At 44.2% G+C, this 23460-nt stretch overlaps 1 protein-coding gene across 1 annotated transcript in view; it reads right to left on the reverse strand.

Moving 5' to 3' along the window:
* Window positions 1–397: 397 nt before the first annotated feature.
* The window catches only part of ZNF831 (zinc finger protein 831), a gene marked incomplete at both ends in the record, with an annotated part of 63456 nt that continues 40393 nt past the window's right edge, over window positions 398–23460 (reverse strand). The window contains 2 exons of the mRNA XM_080925530.1: window positions 398–1180; window positions 2296–2453. Of these exons, the coding sequence (XP_080781656.1) occupies window positions 398–1180; window positions 2296–2453 (941 nt within the window). The remainder of the gene's footprint in view (window positions 1181–2295; window positions 2454–23460) is intronic.

A 23460-nucleotide genomic window follows, 5' to 3' on the forward strand; every position in this document is an offset into this window, starting at 1 on the left:
TTAATTTAGTGGCAGTGACGTCAGATGTGCTGACCCTATGGGATCCCACTGATCGGGTACAAAGTCCCATATGGCTCTTCTGATTAGTGTCATTTTACCGGACGAAGCTATGAAGATTGGAACTGTGTACTTTGGAGTCTCTTGCAGTGGCCCTTCTTGGCCATAATGACGTTTCTAGATGAATGTAGAAGAGTCCCAGTTCTATCTAAGATTAGCTAAAGAAAGGTATGGCTGGATCTGGGCACGTTGGTTAGAGTTGGCTTGATGAAATCTTACATGGCTTTCCTGGTCTATAGATGTTTTATAAATAAAGGTCAGTGCCCATGACACTTGGTGATGTTTATCTCAGAAGATCGCCAGGTCCTGGCCATTGCCACTGTCTCTCTCTGGAAGTACGTCATATCTCGATGACCAGTCTGTCTTCGTCGTCACTGCTGGTATCGCTGAGTTCCACCCGAGTCTGCTTCCTCATTCCTTCCAAACTCCTCTTTCGGATGGATCTCAAACGAGCTTCGGGAACTTCTGAGGAGGGTTGTCCTTGGTCAGAAGGAGCTGTGACCGTCTTGGGGGTAATTAAACCTTCCGCTTGACAAGCAGCAACTTGGACGGTCAGATCCGCACACCCGTGTTGACCCAACCAAGAACATTCTGCCTGGGCTCTTGCTTCCTCCTGGTGTGAACTGACTGAACTTGGTCCTGAAGGTGGTATTTTTCGGGTTTTTCCGGGTGATTGTTTACCAGGTGAAGGCCTCCCTGGCAGGGGCACCTGTGGTCTGCTGTCTGGTGTGGCTCTTCTGTCTGAGGAGCTTCGTTCCAGAGATTCCTGTGCACAGGACTCTGCGCCGAGAGGCCCTGGTGTCTTGTGTCCTGTTCTTATCCCCTCAGAAACACTGATGGCGGCCACAGAGGTAGCTGTGTCATGGTGGGGAAATATTCCTTTGGATCTCAAGGAAGAAGGCAGCTCTGGAAGATCTGCAGAGAAGCACAAGTTGGGAATTACGGAGACTTGATCCTGCAGAGGGCTCAGCTGAGTTCCTGGAGGTCCAACATCAAGACCTTTGCCCTGAGGCAGATCTTCCTGAAACCCTGAAGAGTACCTAGTAGATTGCAGAGATAATCCGGACCCATCAGCATGCTCCTTCTGAGAACAGGCATGACGCTCACCAGCCTCTGGAGAAATCTACAACGGAGTGTAAAGGGAAAGAAATAGGGAAAAGATTAATTGGCATAAGGAAAAGTGAGGTCAGAAACATGGTCCGCAATGAAAGCAAGGTCTTGAGGTCCTGATGAATTTTTCCTGAGCAAGGGCCTCAATAGGATCCCTCAATACATTTCTAATTAATAAAGCTGATTGATAACTAATCGATACATTGACCCCAGCCAAGCTCCTGACTGACACAAAACAAGTCACTGTGGGATTTTTTTTTTTAAGACTTATTTATTATATATAAGAACACTGTTGCTGTCTTCAGACACACCAGAAGAGGGCATCAGATCTCATTATAGATGGTTGTGAGCCATCATGTGGTTGCTGGGAATTGAACTCAGGACCTTCGGAAGAGCAGCAGTGCTCTTAACCCCTGAGCCATCTCTCCAGCCCATCACTGTGAGATCTTAATGTGGCTCTCAAGGCCTGTCCCACACATCCTGTCCCCAGCCAACAGAACTGGTAAAGCGGGTGTGTGGTTCCAACACAGTCTGCCTGAAGCGATTTTGCACAACAGGGACATCTGAAGCATGGTAGCATCTTCTCCCGTGGGGATTAATTACACAGACTTGAGGTTTTCAGGAAAGCATCCTAAGGGTTCCACAACCAAAGTCAGCTGACTGTACATGTGACACATCAAAGTCAGGCTAGTAAAGGGTGTAAGTCAACCTTCCACCTTGGTCACAACTTGTTTTTCTCTGTACACACTAGGCTAGTTAGCTCAAGAACTTTTAGAGGTTTTCCTGTCTCTACTTCTCATATCCCTGAAGAAGCGCTAAGGTTATAGACTCTCAAACATGCACCCAGCTTTGATATGGGCTCTGAGATTGCTTTTATAAGGGCCCGGGGTTTTGAACTCAGGTCCTCACACTTGCACAGCAGGTCATTTCCTTGCTGAGCTGACTCCCCAGCTGCAAAGTTGGTTAATTTGTCAGTGTAGAATGTTTGGGGATTTTTGGATTGATTTTAGGGTTCTGGGGAGTCCTCGAAGAAGACCAGTATGTTTTATCATATGGCAGAGATTTAGGAATAAAAACGTAAGTCTAGAGGACAGATAGACGTTGGTGGCTTAGAGTGGTGGTTCCTACCTTCAGAGTCGATTTGTCTATTTCCAAGATGGTTTTTGAGCTCATGGCAGGAGACATGGGTCCTGGAGTCTGATTACAATCACCTTCCTTCTCTTTGTTCCTATGATCAACAGACAAGTCTTTGCTGGCACAAGATGGCTCTCCTTGTACATTTAGACCTGAAAGAGGGAATGTGTTCGTTACTGTACATCTAGACTCGAAAGAATGACACAGAGGTTGTCTGAGTCTCCACAACCACCCTCAGCTCCATGAGCCTCAGCTCACATGGTGGGCACCGCACCCTGACTACCTCCAGCCAACTCACACCCAGCCAAATGAGTTGTCTCCACTTCCTGCAAGGAAAAACGTGGAAAAAACAAGCCCCTAAGTCAAACTCCATAACCATATTCATTGTAAATAATGTCCCACATGGTGTCTATTATTGTCACAGATTCATCCTCTACCCGGGTTTCACTGGGTTAATTTTATATCGATTTGAGTCCCCAAGTCCTGGAGCCAGGTGGCAGAATTAAAGAACTCATTAAACACTGGGATTCTTGGTGACTAGCTCTCCACCAGAGTGCCAGGCAGCAGGGGATGCGGTGGGTACCCAGGACACTGATATTTAGTGAGGCAGCTGTCTCCCTGTGGGAAAGGAAGAGATAGACTAGCCTCTCCCACCTGCTCGCCCTGGTCCCCCATTGCTCTCCCTTCCATTTCCTCACAAGGACCTACAACCGGGCCAGAAGAACCGCAGGGTGGCCCTTTCCGAGAAGTGAGGCTGTGTTATGAGATGACTGGTGGGGGGAGTGAAGATCCGGAATGCGTGGATCCTCGGAAGATGAACCGGGCACACCATCAAATCTGTGCTTGTTTTGATGAAAGTTATACAAGCATGGAGTTTGAAAACCTTAAGCCTCTCTGCTCATGAGGAAAGCTGGCAGCCCTTCACACAGCCAACTTGTTTCATTTCGGAGTCTTCCAAGATTTATCTCTCTCTCATACTTCAATGCTTGCAGGTTGACCTATGACCTCCATAACATTGGAAGAGAGCAGCTATCCCTCTACGACTCTACCCCCAAGACTTTAACTCCCTTGTGCACAGCATAACTGTCACCTCCACCCTCTGGGCTTTCATGTGCATATCCTTGATGCCACGCCTTGTGTGCATGGCTCTTTTAAGTCTACATCAAGTCTAGGTGCTCACCTGTCACCACTGAGCTGTATTGAACAATAATATTGCATTGTTTAAAAACAAAACAAAACAAAATTGTTTTTCTCGGAGTTAATAAGTTCTGAGGTCCCCACCACTTTCCCTGTTTACCTTTCTAGAAACATATTAAAATCACTCCCTAGTTTGATATTAAAATCAAACTGTCTATGGTTTGATTTCTCTCTGGGCAAGCTAAAACTCATGCCTTCAGCATGTCATAAATTCTGAGGGTTCTTTTTTCCCCTCATTTAAAAAGAATGAAGAAACAAAGGAGGGGAGGGAGTAAAGAGGGAGAGAGAGAAGGTGGGAGGGTGGAAGAGGCAAGAAAATTGAAGGAGGGAAAAATAAATGATGGAGAAAGGGACAGAAAAGAGATGTTAATTTAAAAAAAAAAACAATGTAGTGGTCTTCACATTGTAGACCTCACTATGATAGGGTCTAAGTTAGATTGGATGAAATGAATGTAATCCCAGCACAGGGGAAGCAAAAACAAGAGGATCCCTGGCTCTTGCTGGCTGGCCAGCCTAGCCCAGTGCGTGAGCTCTAGGCCAGTGAGAAGCTCTCTCAAAAAACAAAGTACATGGCACCTGATGCCTCACACATGGTATCAGCTCCCTGAATCGTCTCCTCTGGGCATGGACACTGCAAGCCCATTAGACACCTAAGTTCTCCCAGGGTTCTCAAAGTGAGCAGAGTGAACAGATGCCAGCTGAAGGTGGGCTCGGAGGGAGAGTGGAGGACAGGGGTTCCTGGGGTCTCCAAAGGCTCTGCTTCATCCTCACCTGTGACATGTCAACGGGAAGTTGTCTCAATGCTAACGTGTCCCAGGCCCCTGTGTGCCAAAGACGGGGCGCTTAATCTAAGTAGCTCAGACTTCATCCCCACAGTGACAAAAGGACAGGGCAATTCATTCAATTCAATAAAGAAATAAAACCAATTAGTATAGAGAAACTAATCAGATTAGCCAAATGTATTCCCAACAGGTTGTTTGGGCTCTTAAGCTTAAGCAGAAAGGTCTTTCGAACATTTGACTGATAACTTCTGGCTCAAAAGGGAGAGTGAAGAAAGAAAATCTATTGATTTAATTTGCTTTCAACCCCACAGTCTACAGAGAAAAGTGAATTATCTCTAATAATCGTGAAAAATGTCCAAAAAAAATGTCACCGAAGTGTGTTAAACTAATTTGGATTATTGAAGCAGGACACTAACTTGCTTTGGAATGAATGGCCCCTCTCAAAAACTAAGCCGTGCCCTGGTCAAGTTTTAAAGTGCAAATGCCACCCTGTTTAAGCTTCAGCTCTATACCCTATGAATCACCTCCCCCATCTTCAGAATTACAGATTCTGTCATTTCCACACTTCGTCAGAGCCCAGCTGCCCACACTCAATTACAGGAATCTTATTACAGACTCATCTCTCGCTGAGGCTCTCTGCTGCGTGTTCTTCTCCTGATTAAAGGCCGCACGCACTCTTAATAATTTCTCTCAGAAATAATTGTTGTGCCACGTCAGGAGGAAGAGACTGCTTAAGCGGTTACAGCAGTTGCAAATTTAGCCCTCTTGAAAAGGCTATAAGAAACGGTAAAATAATTAAAAAGAAAACGCAGGCAGAGACAACAGGGAAGAGTTGACAGTGGGATTATCGGCCTCTTTAATGTCAGATCTGCTTCAGGCTGGCTCATTTCCAGCCCTTATTAAAATGCTAATAAATGGATTACTCAAATATCATTATCTCAAAATGTGAGTAATTTGAATAATTTCTTTTGGTTTGTCCCAATACCTCCCCAAACTCTATTCATGTGGAGTCCACAGACTCAGAAATCAGAAATAAGAAAGAGAAGCTCCAAGATCGGCCTAGCTACCCTTCTAAGCAAGCAGAAATTATAAACAGGAAGGTGGGTTTGTCTCTGGAACTGGTAATTGATTTGAGATTAAATTGTTCAAAAGTATCTCTGCCATTAAAGGGCACACAATGTGCTGGCAATTAAAACAAGCAATCGCTTACAAGAGAGCTGGGTAGATCTTTAAAACTAATCACGTTGCAAACGGTTACTTGCTCATTCATTGAAGTATTTATTGAATGCATTTTAAGTCTATATTTTTTCGAGCCTATATTGTTGAGCATGGGTATTGACCAGACACTGAGTGCAGCCAATATCTTGCCAAGAGCTAAGGTGTTTGTTCAGTGGTAAGGGAGGCTGATACCACCCCACAGAAATCACTATCTACTGGGGATAGAGATCTATTTTATTCTTAATTGGATATAATTACTGTTGGGGGGTTTACACATACCACGGTGCACATGTGGAACTCAGAGGACAGCTTTCAGGAGGTTGGTTCTTCCCTCCTACCACATGGGGTCCAGGGATTGACATCAAACCGTCATGTTTGACTACGCACACCTTTACCTACTGAGCCATAATCACACGTACACACAAAACGTCACCAAGCAGGTGCCATCAGCATTACGAAAGAGACAGCAAAACAGTGCTCAGACAGCAAGGCCATGTCTCAACCTCTGTCCACAGGAAGAGTTGAAACCATCCAAAAAGTGCCAGTTCCCAGAGCCGTGTCACTAATAAATCTGAACTACTCGGCCATGTCATTTTGGGGGTTTTTTCTTGGAGCCCCTCTGCATAGCTGCCGTAGTCTGAGGGTACCTTCACATGTTACGTACACCCTACTGCTTATGCAATCTCTTTAGGGAAACAGGATGATGTGTCATGGTGGCAGAGAGCCGTCCATCCCCCTGGGCAGAGAAAAAGATGGGCACTGTTGGATGCTGGAGGCAGTCAGGAAGTAATGGGAAACCCAGAAGCTGGTGGGCGGCTGGAGAGCTGGCAGAAGCAGCGTCAATCTCCACTTGTACCAGCAGGAGGGACCTAGGAGAGGACCGGAAATGTGTGTTTATCTGGTATTTCTGTTCTAATGCAATCTTTGGAAAGTTCTCCTCAGAGTCCTCCTGTCTCTCCTGTCATTCTCTCAGTCACTCTCGGCACTTGGTTTCTCTGATGAGAGGCAATCAGGCCAAGCACTCTCCCCTTGTGGACATCCTGTACCTTGACTATGTTTAGGACAAAATGGTGCTTAAAAATCTTGTCATGAGTTTTTAAAAAAAAAAAAAAAAAAAAGAAAGAAAACCCTTTTCAAAAACCATGTCCATTCTATAAAAGTGTACCCTTCAGATATGGATTCTGAAATCATGGAAGGAAAGAAGCAGAAGATGATTAAAGAGATGTCACCGAGACCATTAAATTTGGAGGCTGAGCCCGAACCAGCTCTTTAAGAGTTCTTATTTTTAAAGTCTTTGGTCAAGTGAAAAGCGTGTGTGGGTTTCTTCCTGGGATGCAATCAACAAACCTGCCACAGAGGTTCATCGCTCCTTCAGATTCATACAGCCAGGAACGGGGAGAAATTATTCTGTCTCAGCAATTTCAGAGAAGTGTGATTTAACTAACAGCTTTAGAGAAGGAATTAATACTCCTCCATTAATCCTAATAATAAAAAAAAGGTACCGAGAAGGAGGTCATTATAAGAGATGTAGAAGGGCCTGTCAGAGAGGGAAGGACTGCTATACTTCAGGGTCCCCTTATGAGAACCACCCTACAGAATCACAGGCCTGAGGCCAGAGGCCAGGCCCCAGGGCAGGTGAGATAATCCAAGGAGGGCACTGCCCATGAGGGAAACCATTAAAACTAACAGCAGTCAACAAAGGAAGGGTACAGCTTCTCACCAGGATCATCTGAAGCCCTTTGCACATACTAATTAGAAATCTGTGCCTCTTGTGTGGCTGTCATTAGAAAACTTCATTGTCGAACCTTGTCATTGCCATGTTCCTCAAGTCTCATTCCCAGGGTGAAGCAACGTGTCTGGGTCATGTGATCCTCTTGGTTCCTTTTAGTTCCACAGATGGGGCTAACCAGGTCCTCAAACCTGGTTATGAGATGAGATTCACCCTGCCCGGTGAAGTGCTCAAAAATCTCAGGTGGCATCACTAGGAATGTCTGTCTCACGTTTTTACTGAGGAAAACCAGCCTAAGTGGTCTGTGTAAAACAGGGCTCTGCAAGCAGAGAGGAACAAAAGCGTGGGGCACTGGAGAGTCTCCTTACTGGCAAAAGACCTAACAAATGGCTGCCTGGGTTTTTCTTTTCCCATATGAAAGTGAGTATTATCCTTCCAAGGCCTGTGAAGAACTGAGTTGGAATTTGGATGGAGATTGAGCTGAATCTATAGATTGCTTTTTGTAAGCTGGCTGTTTTCACTATGTTACTCCTGCCTATCCATGAGCATGGGAGGTCTTTCCATCTTCTGGTATCTTCTTCAGTTTCTTTCTTCAGAGATGTGAAGTTCTTGTCATATGGGCCTTTCACTTGTTTGGTTAAAGTCACATCAACGTATTTTATATTTGATATTTTTTATATATTTGTGGTTATTGTAAAGGGTGTTGTTTCCCTGATATTTAGCTTAGCTTGTTCATTGTTTGTATAAAGGAGGGCTACTGATTTTTTTTTTTTTTTTAGTGAATTTTATATCTAGCCACTCTGCTGAAGGTATTTATTAGCTGTAGGAATTCTCTGGTAGAATGTTTGGAAAATGAAAATCCCTGGATAATTAAAACAATCTTGCACAATAAAAGAATTTCCGGAGGTATCACCATCTCTGACTTCAAAGCTATACAACAGAGAAATGGTGATAAAAAACTGCCTGGTCTTGGTATAGACACAACAGGTTGATTGATAGAAAAAAATCAAATACTATGAAATGAATCCACATACCTTTGACAAAGAAGCCAAAACCATATAATGAAAAAAAGAAGAAGAAGAAGAAGAAGAAGAAGAAGAAGAAGAAGAAGAAGAAGAAGAAGAAGAAGAAGAAGAAGAAGAAGAAGAAGAAGAAGAAGAAGAAAGAAAAGAAAGCATTTTCAATAAATGGCACTTGTCTAACTGGATGTCTGCAGATCCATACTTATTATCCTGCACAAAACTCACGTCCAAGTGGATCAAAGACCTCAATATAAAACTGAATACACTAAGAACACTAATGGCTCATACTCTAGGATCAATTTCATATAAGGCTAAGGATACTGTCAATATGACAAAATGGCAGCCTACAGATTGGAAAAGGATCTTCACCAACCCTACATCCAATAGTAGGTTAATAAACACCAACAACCCAAATAGCCCAATTTTAAAAATTGGTGTGCAGAGCTAAAAGAGAATTCTCAACAGAAGACTCTTAAATGGCTGAGAAGCACTTGAATTATTTAATGTCCATATTCATCAGGGAAATGTAAATCAAAACAACTTTGAGATTGCACCTTAAACACATCAGAATGGCTAAGACCATAAACTCAAGCAGCAGTAGTTGCTGGTGAGAATGTACAGCAAGAGTAAAACTCCTCCATTTCTGGTAGGAGTACAAACTTGTACAGCCACTCTGAAAATCAATTTGGCAGTTTCTTAGAAAATTGTGAATAGTCCTACCTCAAGATCCAGCTATATCACTTCTGGGAATATACCCAAAAGATACCCCTCCATACCATAAGGACACATGCTCCACTATGTTCATAGCAGTCTTATTCATAATAGCTAGAAGCTGGAAACAACTCAGATGCCCCTCAACCAAAGAATGGATACAAAAAATGTGGTTCATTTACACAATGGAATACAACTGCAATATTAAACAATGACACCATAAAATTTGCAGGCAAATGGATGGACCCTGAAAATACCATCCTGAGTGAGGTAACCCAGATTCAAAAAGATTTACACGATATGTAGTCACTGATAAGGGGATATTAACCATAAAGTACAGGATAATCATGCTACAATCCATAGACCCAAAGAAGCCAAGTAACAAGGAAGGCCCAAAGGAGGATGCTTGAATTTCATTCAGAAGGGAAAATTGTCATTGGAGGTAGATATATGAAAAGAACTTTGTGGGAGAGGGGGTAAAGGGGGAGTGGGGGAGTTGGGTGTAGGGAGAGTTAGGTAAAGATGGCCAGGAGAGTGGACAGAAATGAAGGAGGTGATAGAGACCTGGGAAAGGGAGGCTCCGAGGGATTTTATGAAGGTACCTCCAGCTAAAACCCTAAGCAGTAGGGGATATGAAACCTGAAGTGGCCACCTCATGTAGCTAGGCAGGAGCCCCAGTGGAGGGATGAGGTCACCAAGCTACCCACAAAACCTTCAACCCAGAATGTGTCCTGCCTACAAGAAGTACAGGAACAAAGATGAAGCAGAGTCTAAGGAATGGCCAACCAATGACCAATGACTGGCTCAACTTGAAACCCATCCCATGGGCAAGGACCAATTCCTGACATTATTAGTAGTACCCTGTTATGACTGCAGACAGGTTCCTAGCATAACTATCCTCTGAGAGGTGCCATTCAGCAACTGACCAAAACAGATGCAGAGACCCACATTGAAATATTAGGCAGAGCTTGGGAAGTCTTATGGAAGAGTTGGGGGGAGGAATGAAGGACACAGAGGAGACAAGGACTCCATGAGAAGTTGAACTGAGTCATCTAACCTGGACCCTTGGGGGCTCCCACAGACTGAACCACCAACCTAAGAGCATACATGTACTGGACATAGACCCCCTGCACTTAAATAGGAAATGTGCAACTTGGTCCCTTAACAGCTGGAGTGGAGGCTTACCCTGACTCTGTTGCCCACCTGTGGATCCTGATCCCCTAACTAGGCTGTCTTATCTGGCCTCAGCGAAAAAAAAATGTACTTAGCCCTTCAGTGACTTGAGGTGCCAGGGTAGATTGGTACCAAAGAGAGACCTCCTTCTTCTCAAAAGGGAAAGAGACTGGGATGAAGAACCATGTGAGGCAGGGACTGGAAGGGGGGCTACAATCCAGATGTGAAGTGAATAAATTGGTGTGAATAAAATGGCTGCCAAGGAGCAGGAACTTTGGGACCAGACCCTGGAGATGCATTCTTGACCCTTGGATTCAACAGAGAAAGCCAAGAGAGGACAGAGGCTCTTATTCACTCAGCACACATGCTCAGAGTTTGCAAGGAATACACAGAAATTGGTATTTTACATACCTTTTATCCTTGCTATTTTCTAAACATAACCTGTGTTTACCCAACAGCTCTGTGCCCTGAACTTGACCTTTGGAGGCCAGCACTGTGGCCTGTTTTCCTCCTACCTAGTGTTTAAACCGCTCAAGTACAAGGACTGGATTGTAAGGGCAAACTTAACCTTGGAAAACACTATTTAATCAGGCATGGTGGGTCTCCAAGATTTGTCAGGCAGAGGCAGGAGAATCAGAAATGTAGTGTTGTGCTACATTATATGCAGGGGGAGGGGAGCTAGTTTGGGCTATAAAAAGCTCTGTCAAAAAATGTATAAAATATGAAATAGTGTCAAAAATATTTGCCAGACTGTGAGACCTGCTTTGGGGAAGCAATTTGGTAGAACCATAAAGTGAGATAATACTCATGACACCATCCAAGAGTGCATGGCTCTTGAGGTGAAAAATGTTAGAGCAATAGGTCTAAGAGGAACCCATGTCAGAAACTGCTGTCAACAGAGTAGAGGTTGGGTGACTAAATGGGGAAGGTTTTTATTTGTGTGTGTGTGTGTGTGTGTGTGTGTGTGTGTGTGTGTGTGTGTTTAGAGAGAATTTTGCATAAAATGTGTAAGAAGGAAAGGATTGCTCCTTGCTGCTCATCTTGGTTTCCTTCCCTGTTGCTATGATAAAACACTGACGAGAGCAACTTAAAGGAGAAAGGGCTGATTCTGGCTCCCAGTTCAAGGGGCAGTCCACCATGTTGAGGAATCGAGGCAGCAGCGGGAGCTAGAGCTAGCAGCAGCTCATCAAACAGTCAGGAAGCAAAGTATGATGAATAATGAGAGAAAAGAACTGACCTCTACATGTACTCTGTAACATGCATATCTACCCACACATGCATATACACACACAAGCACCCCAACCCTACACACACAGGGGGGAATTAACTCAAAAGACACGCTACAATTTTGGACTATTTATGATGTAATTTTTTTGGTTCAACATGTCTGCATGACTCTGTCTGTATGGAGAGAGATGTGGATGGCAGTGTATCAAGCTGACCATGTAGGGTTTACAGGGCTGACTTCTTGCCTTTTTCCTTGGCCACTTGCTGTTGCTGTTTGTTATGAAGAAAAACTAAAAGGCAAATTATGACATCACCTCTAAAATTTGGGCTAAAACATGATGAGGAAATGTCCCAGCATGTGTGCACATTTGTTAAGATGCAGAGAGAGACCACGCCATCCTATTGCCAGAGGGTCAGAACATGTAGCTTGGGATGGAAGATGGACTCTCACAGGCCAGTGACTAGAGGTTAGTTTCTCTGGCAGAATTGAGAGGTTCAGTGAACGAAGATGGAGAAAAGGTGTTATTGATGTTTTCATCTCTAACTAAATCTGTGGTGTCTTTGTGCTGCTCTGTTTTCAACCTTGCCTCTCCCAACCCACCTTTCAAGTCTCTCTTCTCTGTTCTCTTCTTTGATGAAAGGCAATCAATCTGAGAACCCTTCACTTACCAGCCTTCCCCACCTCTGCCAAACATCATCATCAATGACAACAACAACAGCAAGAAAACACCCTGTATTCCAGTAGGGAAGTATACTTAAAATCTTTTGGTAAGCCAAACCTTTAATCATGGCCAGATACTAAGAGAATGCTCTAAAATCAAGAAAGGACAATTTGCAGAGAGGAAAGGAAACTAAAAGGGGGGGGGGTGTTGTGAGTGTAGTATTATTTGAATTCTTTAGTGCCAAGATTAATTCCAGAGAATCTACCTTATGGGTCATTAATTTCAAACTTTCTTAAGTCTAAATGAAAATGGAAGAGAAGAAGTCCGGGCTTTGGGTATAATTGATGTGTGGAAGCCATCATTTCATCGTTTCTGAAGATTTACACCCTGCAGAAGGAGGTGTTATCCTGCTTCAGCAATTCTGTAAGCAATATTACTTAAATAATGGCTTTGGGAAAGAATATCTCCTATTAATTTTGACAGGAAAAATAATGTTGCAGACCCATTAGCTCTCGTCAGAGAGAAGGGAGGGAGTCCGTGGGTGAGAGAGCTCTGCAGCTCCGCCTGCCATCTTGATTCTGCTGGAGAAAACATTCTGGGATGCTGTGTGATGAAGTCAACCCATAACCCCCAACTCTACATGGTACACACAAGGTACACACACACACACACACACACACACACACACACACACACAGAAACACTTCGTTCTTCTGCCTCTTACAGTTAGGTAGACAATTTTAGCCCTGTCAGAACACTTCACTTCTTCAGTTTTTCTTAAATGAAAGGCAACTCCACAAGAGTGTGTGAATGTGTATATGTGTGTGTGTGTTGTGTGTACATATATGTGTATGTGTTTGTGTGTGTGTGTGTGTGTCCAGTTAAAATACATCTGTTAGCTATGTGAAATTTCCAAAGAAGTCTTAGAGACAAGGAATAAAAAATGATAACAATCCTTGCCCCGCCCTGCCCCGTAGTCAAGTACAAGTTCATTGCTAATAATTGAAGGAATTAAGTTCTGGAAGTTGTAGTGTTCACTTGGCTAAAGAGAAGGAATTAGAGACTAATTATCCACTGATGGCTGCCATGGTAAATGCCACAAAGAGATGGGCTGCAAATTATGCTGTAAGGGCACCTCATCTGGTTCAAGTGTCAGAAGTGAACAGCCTCAGAAATCATGGAAATGTCACCTCTCAAAACCATTCAAGAAGAGCCACCATGGCCATTGAGCCTCAACCCCAGCTCACCCGAGAGACAGGGTCAAGGGATCAGAAAATCACACTTGTCAAAATCTCACTCCGGAGAAGAGCACATCCTTCTTCTATTGCGAATTTCTGAAACTTTGTCTCTCTGAAGTAATGAGACACTTTACTTCGGAGTCTGCCTTTGTCCACTTGGATTCTTGCTATTTCGTTGGTGAAAGCCAATTAATTTAACATTTCTCTTTTAAAGGTTAGTTTTCCTCTTTTCTCTGAAAAACATGTCAATATATGTAGAGTCACGTTCAAAAATCAGTGCTCAAATTAAACTTTTTGCCAAAAATCACAGCTTGCACCTAAAAATGTAAGAAGAGGGTAGAGGAGTTGGGGTGGGGAAGAAGAAAACTAGGAAAAGAAAGAGGAGGAGGAGAAGGGGGAGGAGGGCAGGGAGGAATACCTTTACTGAAATGTGTTGAGCCCTGAAATGCTGTGACTGAACTCCAGTGACCCATCCCAAAGGCTGAAGAGATATCTCATAAGCTTGGGCACAGGAGGACCTGAGTTAGGGTCCCCAGCTCTGTGGAAGGAGCTGAGTGTGGTAGTGTTCACCTGTAATCTCAGAGTTGGGAGGTAGAGTCAGGTAGCCTGATTATCTGGCCTAATGGCTGAGCCCCAGATCCCAGAGAAAAAATATATTCTAAAACACAAGGTGAATGGCTACTGGGGAATATCACCCTGAGGTGCTTCTTAACTCCATGTGTACATGCCCACATACACGTTTGTGTACAGACACATGGTTATACCACACACACACAAACACAGAGACTCTGAATCATTACTTCTTAATGTTTCTTACAACTGAATGAGCCTGTCAAAGACACTTCATTTCTCAAAATATAACTGAGTTATTTGGTAGAGCTCATTTTTCCTTGCATCCTTAAAAAGGAGAAATTGATCCATTTCAATAATAACATCCAGGAAGAAAGATCTTCTCTTGGTTCCTCCATTAATCCTGAGAGGGCTGAGGTAGGAGGGCTGGCTTATATCAAAGAAGAAGCAGAGACAAGAAAGAGACCTTGGGAGCTGGCCCCATCAATTCTGGTTTTTTTTTTTTTTTTTTTTTTTCAATCACCTCAGGGAGAAACAGAATTAGGTGTAGTCTGTGAAAAAGATAGATGCTCAGAGAGAGCTTCAGTCTTTGATCAAATCTCAAATGTCAGAAAGGCCAAGAAGGAAGGAGGCCATGGTTTCCTTCCTTCCGAGTGAACAGCTCTGACCATTTTCCTTTTTCTTACTTGCAAAACTATCCCTGGCCATCTTTCCTCTCTGTGCTGAGGAAAAGAGGCCTTGGGAAACCCAGCACACTGAAGCTTCTTCCAAACCATATGAGTGGAAGGGTAGAGACAATATTTTTTAAAAGTGAGGGGACTGAGACAAAGATAAGAGAATAAAGCAGACCACAGTTTTCTTTAGAGAAGAAGTACTCTGGCTGAAGCTCACTCAGAAGCCAACACTTTCTCACCTGCATGTGAGGTGACTAATTGGGAGGGCACGGGATGCTGGAGTGTGTTCCTCGTGGCTTTGTCTTGCAATACAGCTTCATGGTGACCCACTCATGTAGTGCTTTCTCCATAGAAGCTTGCTGTAGTTTCTATGGGGTTCCATTAAAAACTCAAGGGTGTGGTCATAAGTTCTTTCACACTCCACCAGAGTGGAGCATATAGTACAAGAGTCAGCTGAGCTGGTCTACAGAGTGGATCATGTGGTCTTGAACTTGGAGGCTGTCTGTGTTGCTTAAAAGTTGAGGCAGGAGTTGCAAAGCAAGATGGGGTAGATGGACCCAACCCTTACAGAATCCTACAAAGTCACTGTGCAACCTCATACCAGCTCTCTTTTTTGTGATATGAAAGTGGAGGTAGACCACTTTCTTATCCTGGGAGCTCTTGGTTAGACTCACCATCACTGCAACCAGTCTGGTTAAAAATCACTTTCAATCCAAAACCTCGGTAGCTCACAAACTTGTGAAAAGTGAAGCCCAAAAATACAGGTAGGAAAAAAGAGAGGGTCAAAAATAAATATGGACTTTGGAAAGATTCTTTATCTCAGGCTGGGGAGGCAGCCTGTTTGATAAGGTGCTAACCCTGTGAGCAAAAACACCTAAATTTGGTCCCAGAACCTATGTTTAAGAAGAGAAGAGAGGAGGGCAGGGGAGGAGAGGAAAGGAAAGAGGAGAGGAGAGGAGAGGAGAGGAGAGGAGAGGAGAAGAGAAGAGAAGAGAAGAGAAGAGAAGAGAAGAGAAGAGAAGAGAAGAGAAGAGAAGAAGAAGAAGAAGACTCCCACATGTTGCCCTCTTACCGCCACACCTACCCTGAGACACAAGTGATACCCCTACCCCATCCTCACAAATAAATATCATTTTTTAAAAGTCTGATCTTCCCCAAAAGATTTTTACCCCAACACTCACCAATGGACTTCATTCTGTGATCTGGGATCCTTGGTTAAAAAAAAAAAATGTAAACAACACAGAATATTCCCTTAGGGAGGGGGCTGGCAGGTATAGGGAGCTAATCTTGGAGACTATATAGAGAAACTAAAGGTACATGAAAAAAAAAACAACAACAACAAATATTTAGACCTTCCCAGAGAAAGAGAAAGCAACCATTAGGAACTTTAGGCTGTTCCCAGACTCCTTTCAAGAGGATGGTCTCGGGCAGGGCTGAGGCACCATGGCTCACATGAACTCCCAAGCACCTGTCTACTTGAATATTTTCACAAAGTAGAGACAACCACATACACAAGAGAACCCTCCTCAAACTGTCCCCTGATGGAGGCCAGACTGTGTTCTTACAACACTCACAGAGAACACGGGTAACAGACGAGACTCTGACTGAGATCTCGTAGAGGTATAAGTCAGACATGGCGGATGGGGTTTTATTGGGGGACTTGTCCTGGTTTTTAAAACATGTGCATCATAAATTCAACCTAGAAAAGGAATACACAGCCTGGGGACTCATAATCAGCACAATGGTCTTGAAATAAAATAGCTTACACTGATTGTATGAATGGGGGAAGAAGAATGAGGAAGATTGCGTGTGCATTCACTGAGGAATGCGGTCTGGAGACATAAAGAGTGTGGTGGGTGGAGCTTCCTCACGTGAGCTTCTGAGGAACATCATCGGGAAACCGGAGGAATATGGGAACATGCAGTAGGGCGTGAGTGGGCGTGACACTCCATAGCCTTCTGGGACCACTGTGCTGGCAGTGCCCCCTACATGCCTGCTTGTCCCTCCAAAAAGTTTCAACTTCTTTTAAAGCAGATAGTAGTCGAGGTTACCCAGGCCACTTGTCCACCACAGAGGAAAGTGGGTGAGAACTTTCTCACAAGAGCATCCTCTAACCCCGTGTAAGCTGTGAATTCCTGTCAAGCATACTTCATTATTGCAGAAGTTCCATCCAAGAAAGAAATCCATACCCAGGCTCTTAAAAAATCGAGGTGGAGAGGGGGTAAGGAGAGGAAATGACATGAGGTGCTGTAATGGATTCCTATAGACACACACCCTGCCTGTGTGATCGCAGCCCCCAAGTGTGGCTTCTGAATGTCTTTCTCCACCAGAATGCCCACCTTTGATGTCCTCCTCATCCATTTCAAAGAGAACTGGCAATTACTTTCCTAGTACACTAGCTTTTAGAAAGAAGGGAAGCGCTGTGGCCCTTCATGGTGGACATCTTCCATTGCGTCAGCCGGCCAGCCACAGTGCCCTGCTGAGGCGGCCACATCCTGAGCAGGCAATAAGCTCATCAGAGCCCAGCTGTCCCCGTGGACAGATGAGTGGGACAAATCAAAAGCACTGATTTCAGAGACCCCAGGGGGTCAGGTCGCCCCGCAGGTAGGAACCAGTTTCCTATCTCAAAAGAGGTAATCAGCTAAGTGTTGGAATAACCGCCTAGAAATCCACCTGGCTGGAAGAAGGGCCCCAGGCAGCCTGGGCAGGCATGAGCAAGGAGTCTCCTGCTGACCAGCGTGAGGGAGAGAAATCAGATTTGAAACTCCCCACAGGAAGAGCTGCACCAGAGAGAGTGATTTTGTTCTGTCCCCTCTGTGTTGCTGTAGGAAGGGTTGCCAACAAAATATGGTCGCCTGATCTGATCCATGGGAGTCGCAGGCATGTAACAGTGCATGGACATGGGTATATCTTAAATAATACTGGAACATATTTATGTTTAGAAATATATATGCCAGAGCGGAGAGTTGGCTCCTTGGTAAAGTGCATGTGATGTTTTTGCAGAGGACCTGGACTTGGTTCTCAGAGCCCACCCACATGGTGGCTCACAACTATCTATAACCCTACTCTGGACAACCAGTACCCTCTGACCTCCATGGGCGGCAGGCATAAATGTGTGCACAGACACACATGCAGGCAAAACATATATATAATAAATAAATCTAAAATTATATATATGTATATGGTGTTGTCCGTTTAGAATTGAAATTTAACATCTAGAAATAAGCTTTAACTGGTGTCTAGTATTTTTATTTGTTAGATCTGACTAACTTACATTAGGATGAAGGACAAGGACACAAGTCAGAAGGAAATGTATTTGAAGACTGAGTTGGAGAGCCAACCATGACTCTCACCCTTGCTCCAGGCTCTGTATGATTGGGAGACTGTTAATCTAGGACTGCCTGTGGGGTACCCAGTTAACTTTGAATGAACACTAATTACCAATAAATATACCTTTATTTAAGTGGGCACTTTATAAATATCCCTAGGTAGGGAAGTCCTTGATGGTCCTCAAAAGGAAAAAGATTATAGAAAGAGCATCAAGAAATTTGTTGGCAGGCAGAAAGCAATGTGGGGTGGTGCACGGTCAGTGAGGACCTCATGTCCTTTCTCAGAGTGGTTTCTATGTGTACATGTACATGTATGCATGTATGTGAGTGTACATGTGTGAGTGTTTGTGTGTGTGAGAGAGAGAGAGAGAGAGAGCATTGTGTGTGTGCGCGCATGTGCGTATATTTAAGACCAGAATAAAAAACAATCTTCAAAAAGTCTATTTTGAAATATGATTAGTAAATGTGATATCTAAACAAACAAAAGAAAACCATTTTTGTTCTACCCACTATTGGAGAACTCAAGGCTATCCATTTTCTCCACGGATGGCCCCCTAACCACCAGGAGATACTATTAAACAGAGCCCATTGCTTTGAAGGTTTTTTCGGGTGCAGAGCCTGAACCAGCCTCCCCGAAACTCCAGGGAAGGCTGAGAGAGCCTCGGCAGCCGGATGGGAATAATAACCTTTAAAAGGCACATTAGAGAGAAACAAGCCTGCAGGTTCTGCACAAGGCGGCCAAACTCCAGTAATTGCAGGTTCGACCACATTTTCTACATGATAGTTTTGTTATGCTTCAAACTTTCCCCTCAAGATCTTTAAAATGAAAGAGAGAGAGAGAAAAATAAAATGAAAAGCAAAGAACCTACCCTTAAACTAAGGCGAAAGAAACAAAAAAATAAAACCCACAAACTTCTGTAGAATGTGTCCAAAGTATGGATCTCAGAGAAAGGTAAGAGCAGACTTTCCCCCACCAGAAACATCTTTGTTCATCATCTGAGGTCAAGGGCCTTGTTAAGAAAGGCCCCCACACTCACAGGAAGAAGAAGGATTGGCCCTCTAGGAGAAAGGTCTTTGAGGGAATAAGCCAAGACTTTTCTGCCAGCTGAGCCTGGTGGCTTACATCCGTGAATTCCCATCCGTGCTAGGGCAAGGAGATTGTTGTGAGTTTGAGGCCAGCCTTCTCTACATACTGACTTCCAAGTCAGCCAGTGCTCAGAACAAACTTAGACTTCCAGGTACTGATGTTTTCTTCCACACCTGGAGAAGGGTCAAGGGAGAAGAAAGATGTAACTTAAGGTGGAGTTTAGCTGGACAAACTCGGATGTAGACATCATGTGGTTGTATATATACAGAAATGGATACAACCAAGTCATGACAACTTCTTTAGAGGGACATTGGGCAAGCCCAGGAGGAAGGACGAGTCTATTAGGATACCAAACAGGCTCAGGAAGTTACAATATAGGTTGATGGTAGATGGTAGGTAGTTGAAGTCAGTATTCTGTATTTAGTAACCTAACCCTGATGTCTGTCTGGGTCATCTGAAACTTTTGTATACAAATTCAACCTTCAAAAGCCCTATCTTTATAAAGAATTAGTCTATTTGCTTCCGAAATATGTCTTCCCTCCTTATGAAGACCCAAGGCTATCAATCTTTCTGCAGTAAACATCATCGGCCCCTGCTTGCTGGAGAGAATGGGCTCATGAGCTGCTATTAGGATGTTTATTTGAGGGAGAAAGCCGAATCCACCTTCTAATAAATAAGGAGCGAGAGACGGGAGCTGATGAAATTGTATGGGGCAAATCATAAAATTTTAAAGTAGGTTTTTGCACAGCAATGTACCCTATGGTTCTTTATGTTTTATAGACATCATCTCCTCTCTGATTATAGGCTCGGGGTATATTTTCTCAGTGAGGATTTTAATGTTGTTCATATCAAATATTTTCAAGGAAAATATGAGCAATTTACTTCTCCGGTCACAGTTTGGGTTGCTAAAGACTGCGCGACCTCGGCTTCACACCATGGCTCTGAAGAAGGGAGCTTGGAGCCTGCTGCAGGAATACCAAGTAGCTCCCCTGTCAGAGGAAAGAGGAACGTGGTACATGGTAGACTCCCAAGGATAGAAGGCATAGTGTGGTTCTGAGACAGCTGTGGAGGGGAGAGAAGGACCCTGGCATTAGATCCTTCTAAGCCAGAAGAAATTTTGAAATGTCTAAAGATAAGAAGCCTGACCGTGGAGAACCCGACAAGTGTGTGACCTTGACCAGCCGATCAGAGACAATAACCCCAGAGTTGGTACAATGACTTTCCTCTCCATGACTTCCTTTCCTAGCCCCCATGGCCATGTCTAATCATGTGGAAACATCAGACAAAGTTGGATGGAGGGTCATCCCCAGTACTCCTCCAGAAGTTACCACAGAGATAGTCTAAGAATGGTTCTAGCCAAGAGAAGCTCAGAGAGGTGCCTATATGACATGTTGTAGTCCAGAAAGGATTCTGTGATAAGAAAGACTGTGGAGTTTCCTAATGATCATGGGTTCATAGAATGTCACAGGTATTCCAGCACCTTGTTCACAGTAGATGTTTTCAGTAAGAGAGACCAAGTAAACAGAACTTCACAGCGTCTCTCTCAAGGTGTATTTAAAGTTGAAAAATCCAGGGCCCTAAATCTTCTTTGAAGGCCTAGGAGAACCACCTTTCTCTTGTGGGAGAAGTTGGAAGTAGGAGATTCTGTGTGTCTGAGAACACCGACTGTTAAGGAACCTTCCAGAAGCCCACATTGTCTCCTTGTTCTTCTGAGATGGGATCGCAACATGTCACTCCATCCATGATGGTCTTTAAAATAAACACACATTTGCTTTTTGTCTTCATCTTTAGCCATCTTCTTTAGCAATCTTAGGGACCAACTAGCTGGTAGCCCATCCTCCCTCCCCTCCCCAATTCAGGACCTCCATAGGGCTAGGAAGATGACTTCAATGACAAAGTCCTTGCCTTGCACATGGGAGGATCTAAGGTGGAACTCCATAACCCAGGTGAAAAAGCTGGGCACGGTAACTAATCTCAGCACTGGATGATGGGGACAGGAGAAGCCCTGGTTGAGGTAGGAACTAGTCTAGGCTACTTGGACATTTCCAGGCTGGTGAAAGATACCATCTCAAAAACCAGGGTGATGGTTTCTGATCTCTGACTCTCATATTCTATAAGTGCTCCTTTATGCACATCCATGCACGAATGCACACACATATACACACACACACACACACACACACAGAGAGAGAGAGAGAGAGAGAGAGAGAGAGAGAGAGAGAGAGAGAGAGAGACGAGCAAACCTAGTGAAAGTTTTGGACCTACCTCAATGAGACCGCTAAGGTAGAAGGAATTTGTTGCTTATGATGAAGATCTGATGCCAACAATGTCAATCACCACAACAAAGAGCAAGAGATGTCTGGAGAGCACATGCTGTACAGGCAGAATACCCCTCCAGATGCTATCATACACCACAGGGGGTAAATTTGCCTCTATTCTTTTTGAGAAGTTGGGGGATATTGTAAGCTCCACAAATACCTGTCCTAATTTAAGACCTCGTCAGCAACAAACATGAATAATTACAGCTGTGGTTTCTGATTCACGAGATTGAAAAGGCTCCAGAACACCCTTGAAAGGTTTCCTTTTGATTCCTGCTACACATTCAGAACTTAGTGGACGAATGAGAAGGCACAATACAATGGCAACTGTCCACACAGGGGGTGGGTTCTTGGGTATGTGTGCTTATTCAACAATGAGCTTGTTGCTTGCTTCAACAACATATGTGACAAACACAATTTAAGAAAGGGTTGACCTTGGCTCACAATCCAAGGGTCCAGTTCATCACAGCATATAAGTCTTGGTGGCAGAAGAGTGACAGGAGTGTGAGGCAGCAGGTCACAATAACCAAAGCCAGGGAGTAGAGAGAGGTGAATACTGGTACTCAACTTACTGGCTCCTTCTTGTTCAGTTTGTCTCTGCCCATGGAATGGGGCTATCCACATGTAGGGCAGGTCTTCCCAGTGAACCAGGTCTGGAATCTCCCTCAAGGACACAATCCAGGTATTTGTGTCCCAGGTGATTCTAGATTCCCAAATCTCATATCTAAACCCAGGGTAGAGAGCACAGAGCGGACACTGGCATTTTCTTCTTTATTCTTCAAGTGTGACTGTGTCACTGATAACCTGAAGTCTTTTTCTTCCAGCTCATTAGCAGATACTAGAGTGCTTGGTCTTGGTCAACACAGCTTTCTACATAGGTGCTAATTAAAAGCAATTAAGGGCTGAGGGTGGCTCTGAGGATCAAGGTGTTTGAGGTTTATCCTCGGAGCCCACATGGTGGAAGGCAAGAGCTCAGTTCTGAAAGTTGTCTCCTGACTACCAAATGTGATCACACCCCAACACACACACAAACACACACACACACACACACACACACGTACACACACACACACAAACACACACACACACAAACACACACAAACACACACACACACACACACACACACACACTATGCAATTGGAATTTTTTAAAAAGGCAATCAAATGAACTTATTGGATGTAAACCAGCCCGTCTTCAAAATTTTATTTCCAGAATCCCAAATTTCATCTCTTCATGAAGCTAACCCCTACCCCTTTATCACAACTTAAAGACTCTGGGAGAGGTTAGTTCCAGGGTATATTAAGAGCTTAGATTCTGAGAGAGTCAAGGGATGAGCTGGGCTCCATGGAGTAGCCTAAGTCAGACCAGCATTCAAGAAAATCTTGTTTCCAGATGACTTAGCAGCCACTTGGGCCTCCCACGTTCCAGCGAGAGAGGTAATGACGGGCTAAATCCTTCTCTCCTCGTTGACTATAATCATATTGTAAACCCTAATCATTTCTTTTAAACTCCACTTAATGTCAGTGTGCACCCATCAAGGCTTGTTGTTGTTTTCCTCCTTTTAAAGAAGTAGTTTCATTTAAAGACCGGACGCGAAGTTTGAAGGTCTTTTGAAGGGCATGACTGTGAGCTCTAGGACAGCAGGCACCACACTGGGATGGAAGGGGCATCCTTGCTGATGGCGGTGGTGGTTGCAGAGGGTCTCCTCGTGGAATTCCCTCACAGTGTAGACATCGCCGGGCTCTCCCTGAGTGGTGGGTGAAGGGGGTTGGGAAGCAGTAAACATGAGTAAGTGATAGGCCCGCTCCCTGGAGTTTTGACAGACTCTCACGCCTCGTTCCCTGTAAACAATAGCGAGGTGTTTCTCTGCTGTTATGACTGTGCCTCATCATAATTTGAGGCTTCTTCAGTGGTTAGGAGTGGGAAGCAGAAGCTTGGTGGGGATGGTAAAACCAACCATGGCGGTTTGGAGACAGAGGAGAGACTTCACTCCTTGGGGGTACAGGAGAGGAGACAGACAGGTGAAAGAGGAAAGGTGGGGGAAGAAAAATGGGGGACGGGCTAAGCTCATGAACAGTGTGGAGCATTGGACAAGACTCTTAAAAAGTTGTCAGAGAAACAGCCATGTTCCTGAGGATAACTTCAAGGCTGACCCCTTTCTGTCTCTCCAGTCACATCTCCCAGAGTGTTATAATGATGAAAAGTTTGCTGTGCTCAGAAA

The sequence above is a fragment of the Micromys minutus genome (assembly GCF_963924665.1).
Source record: "Micromys minutus genome assembly, chromosome: 11".
Taxonomy (NCBI): Eukaryota; Metazoa; Chordata; class Mammalia; order Rodentia; family Muridae; genus Micromys; species Micromys minutus.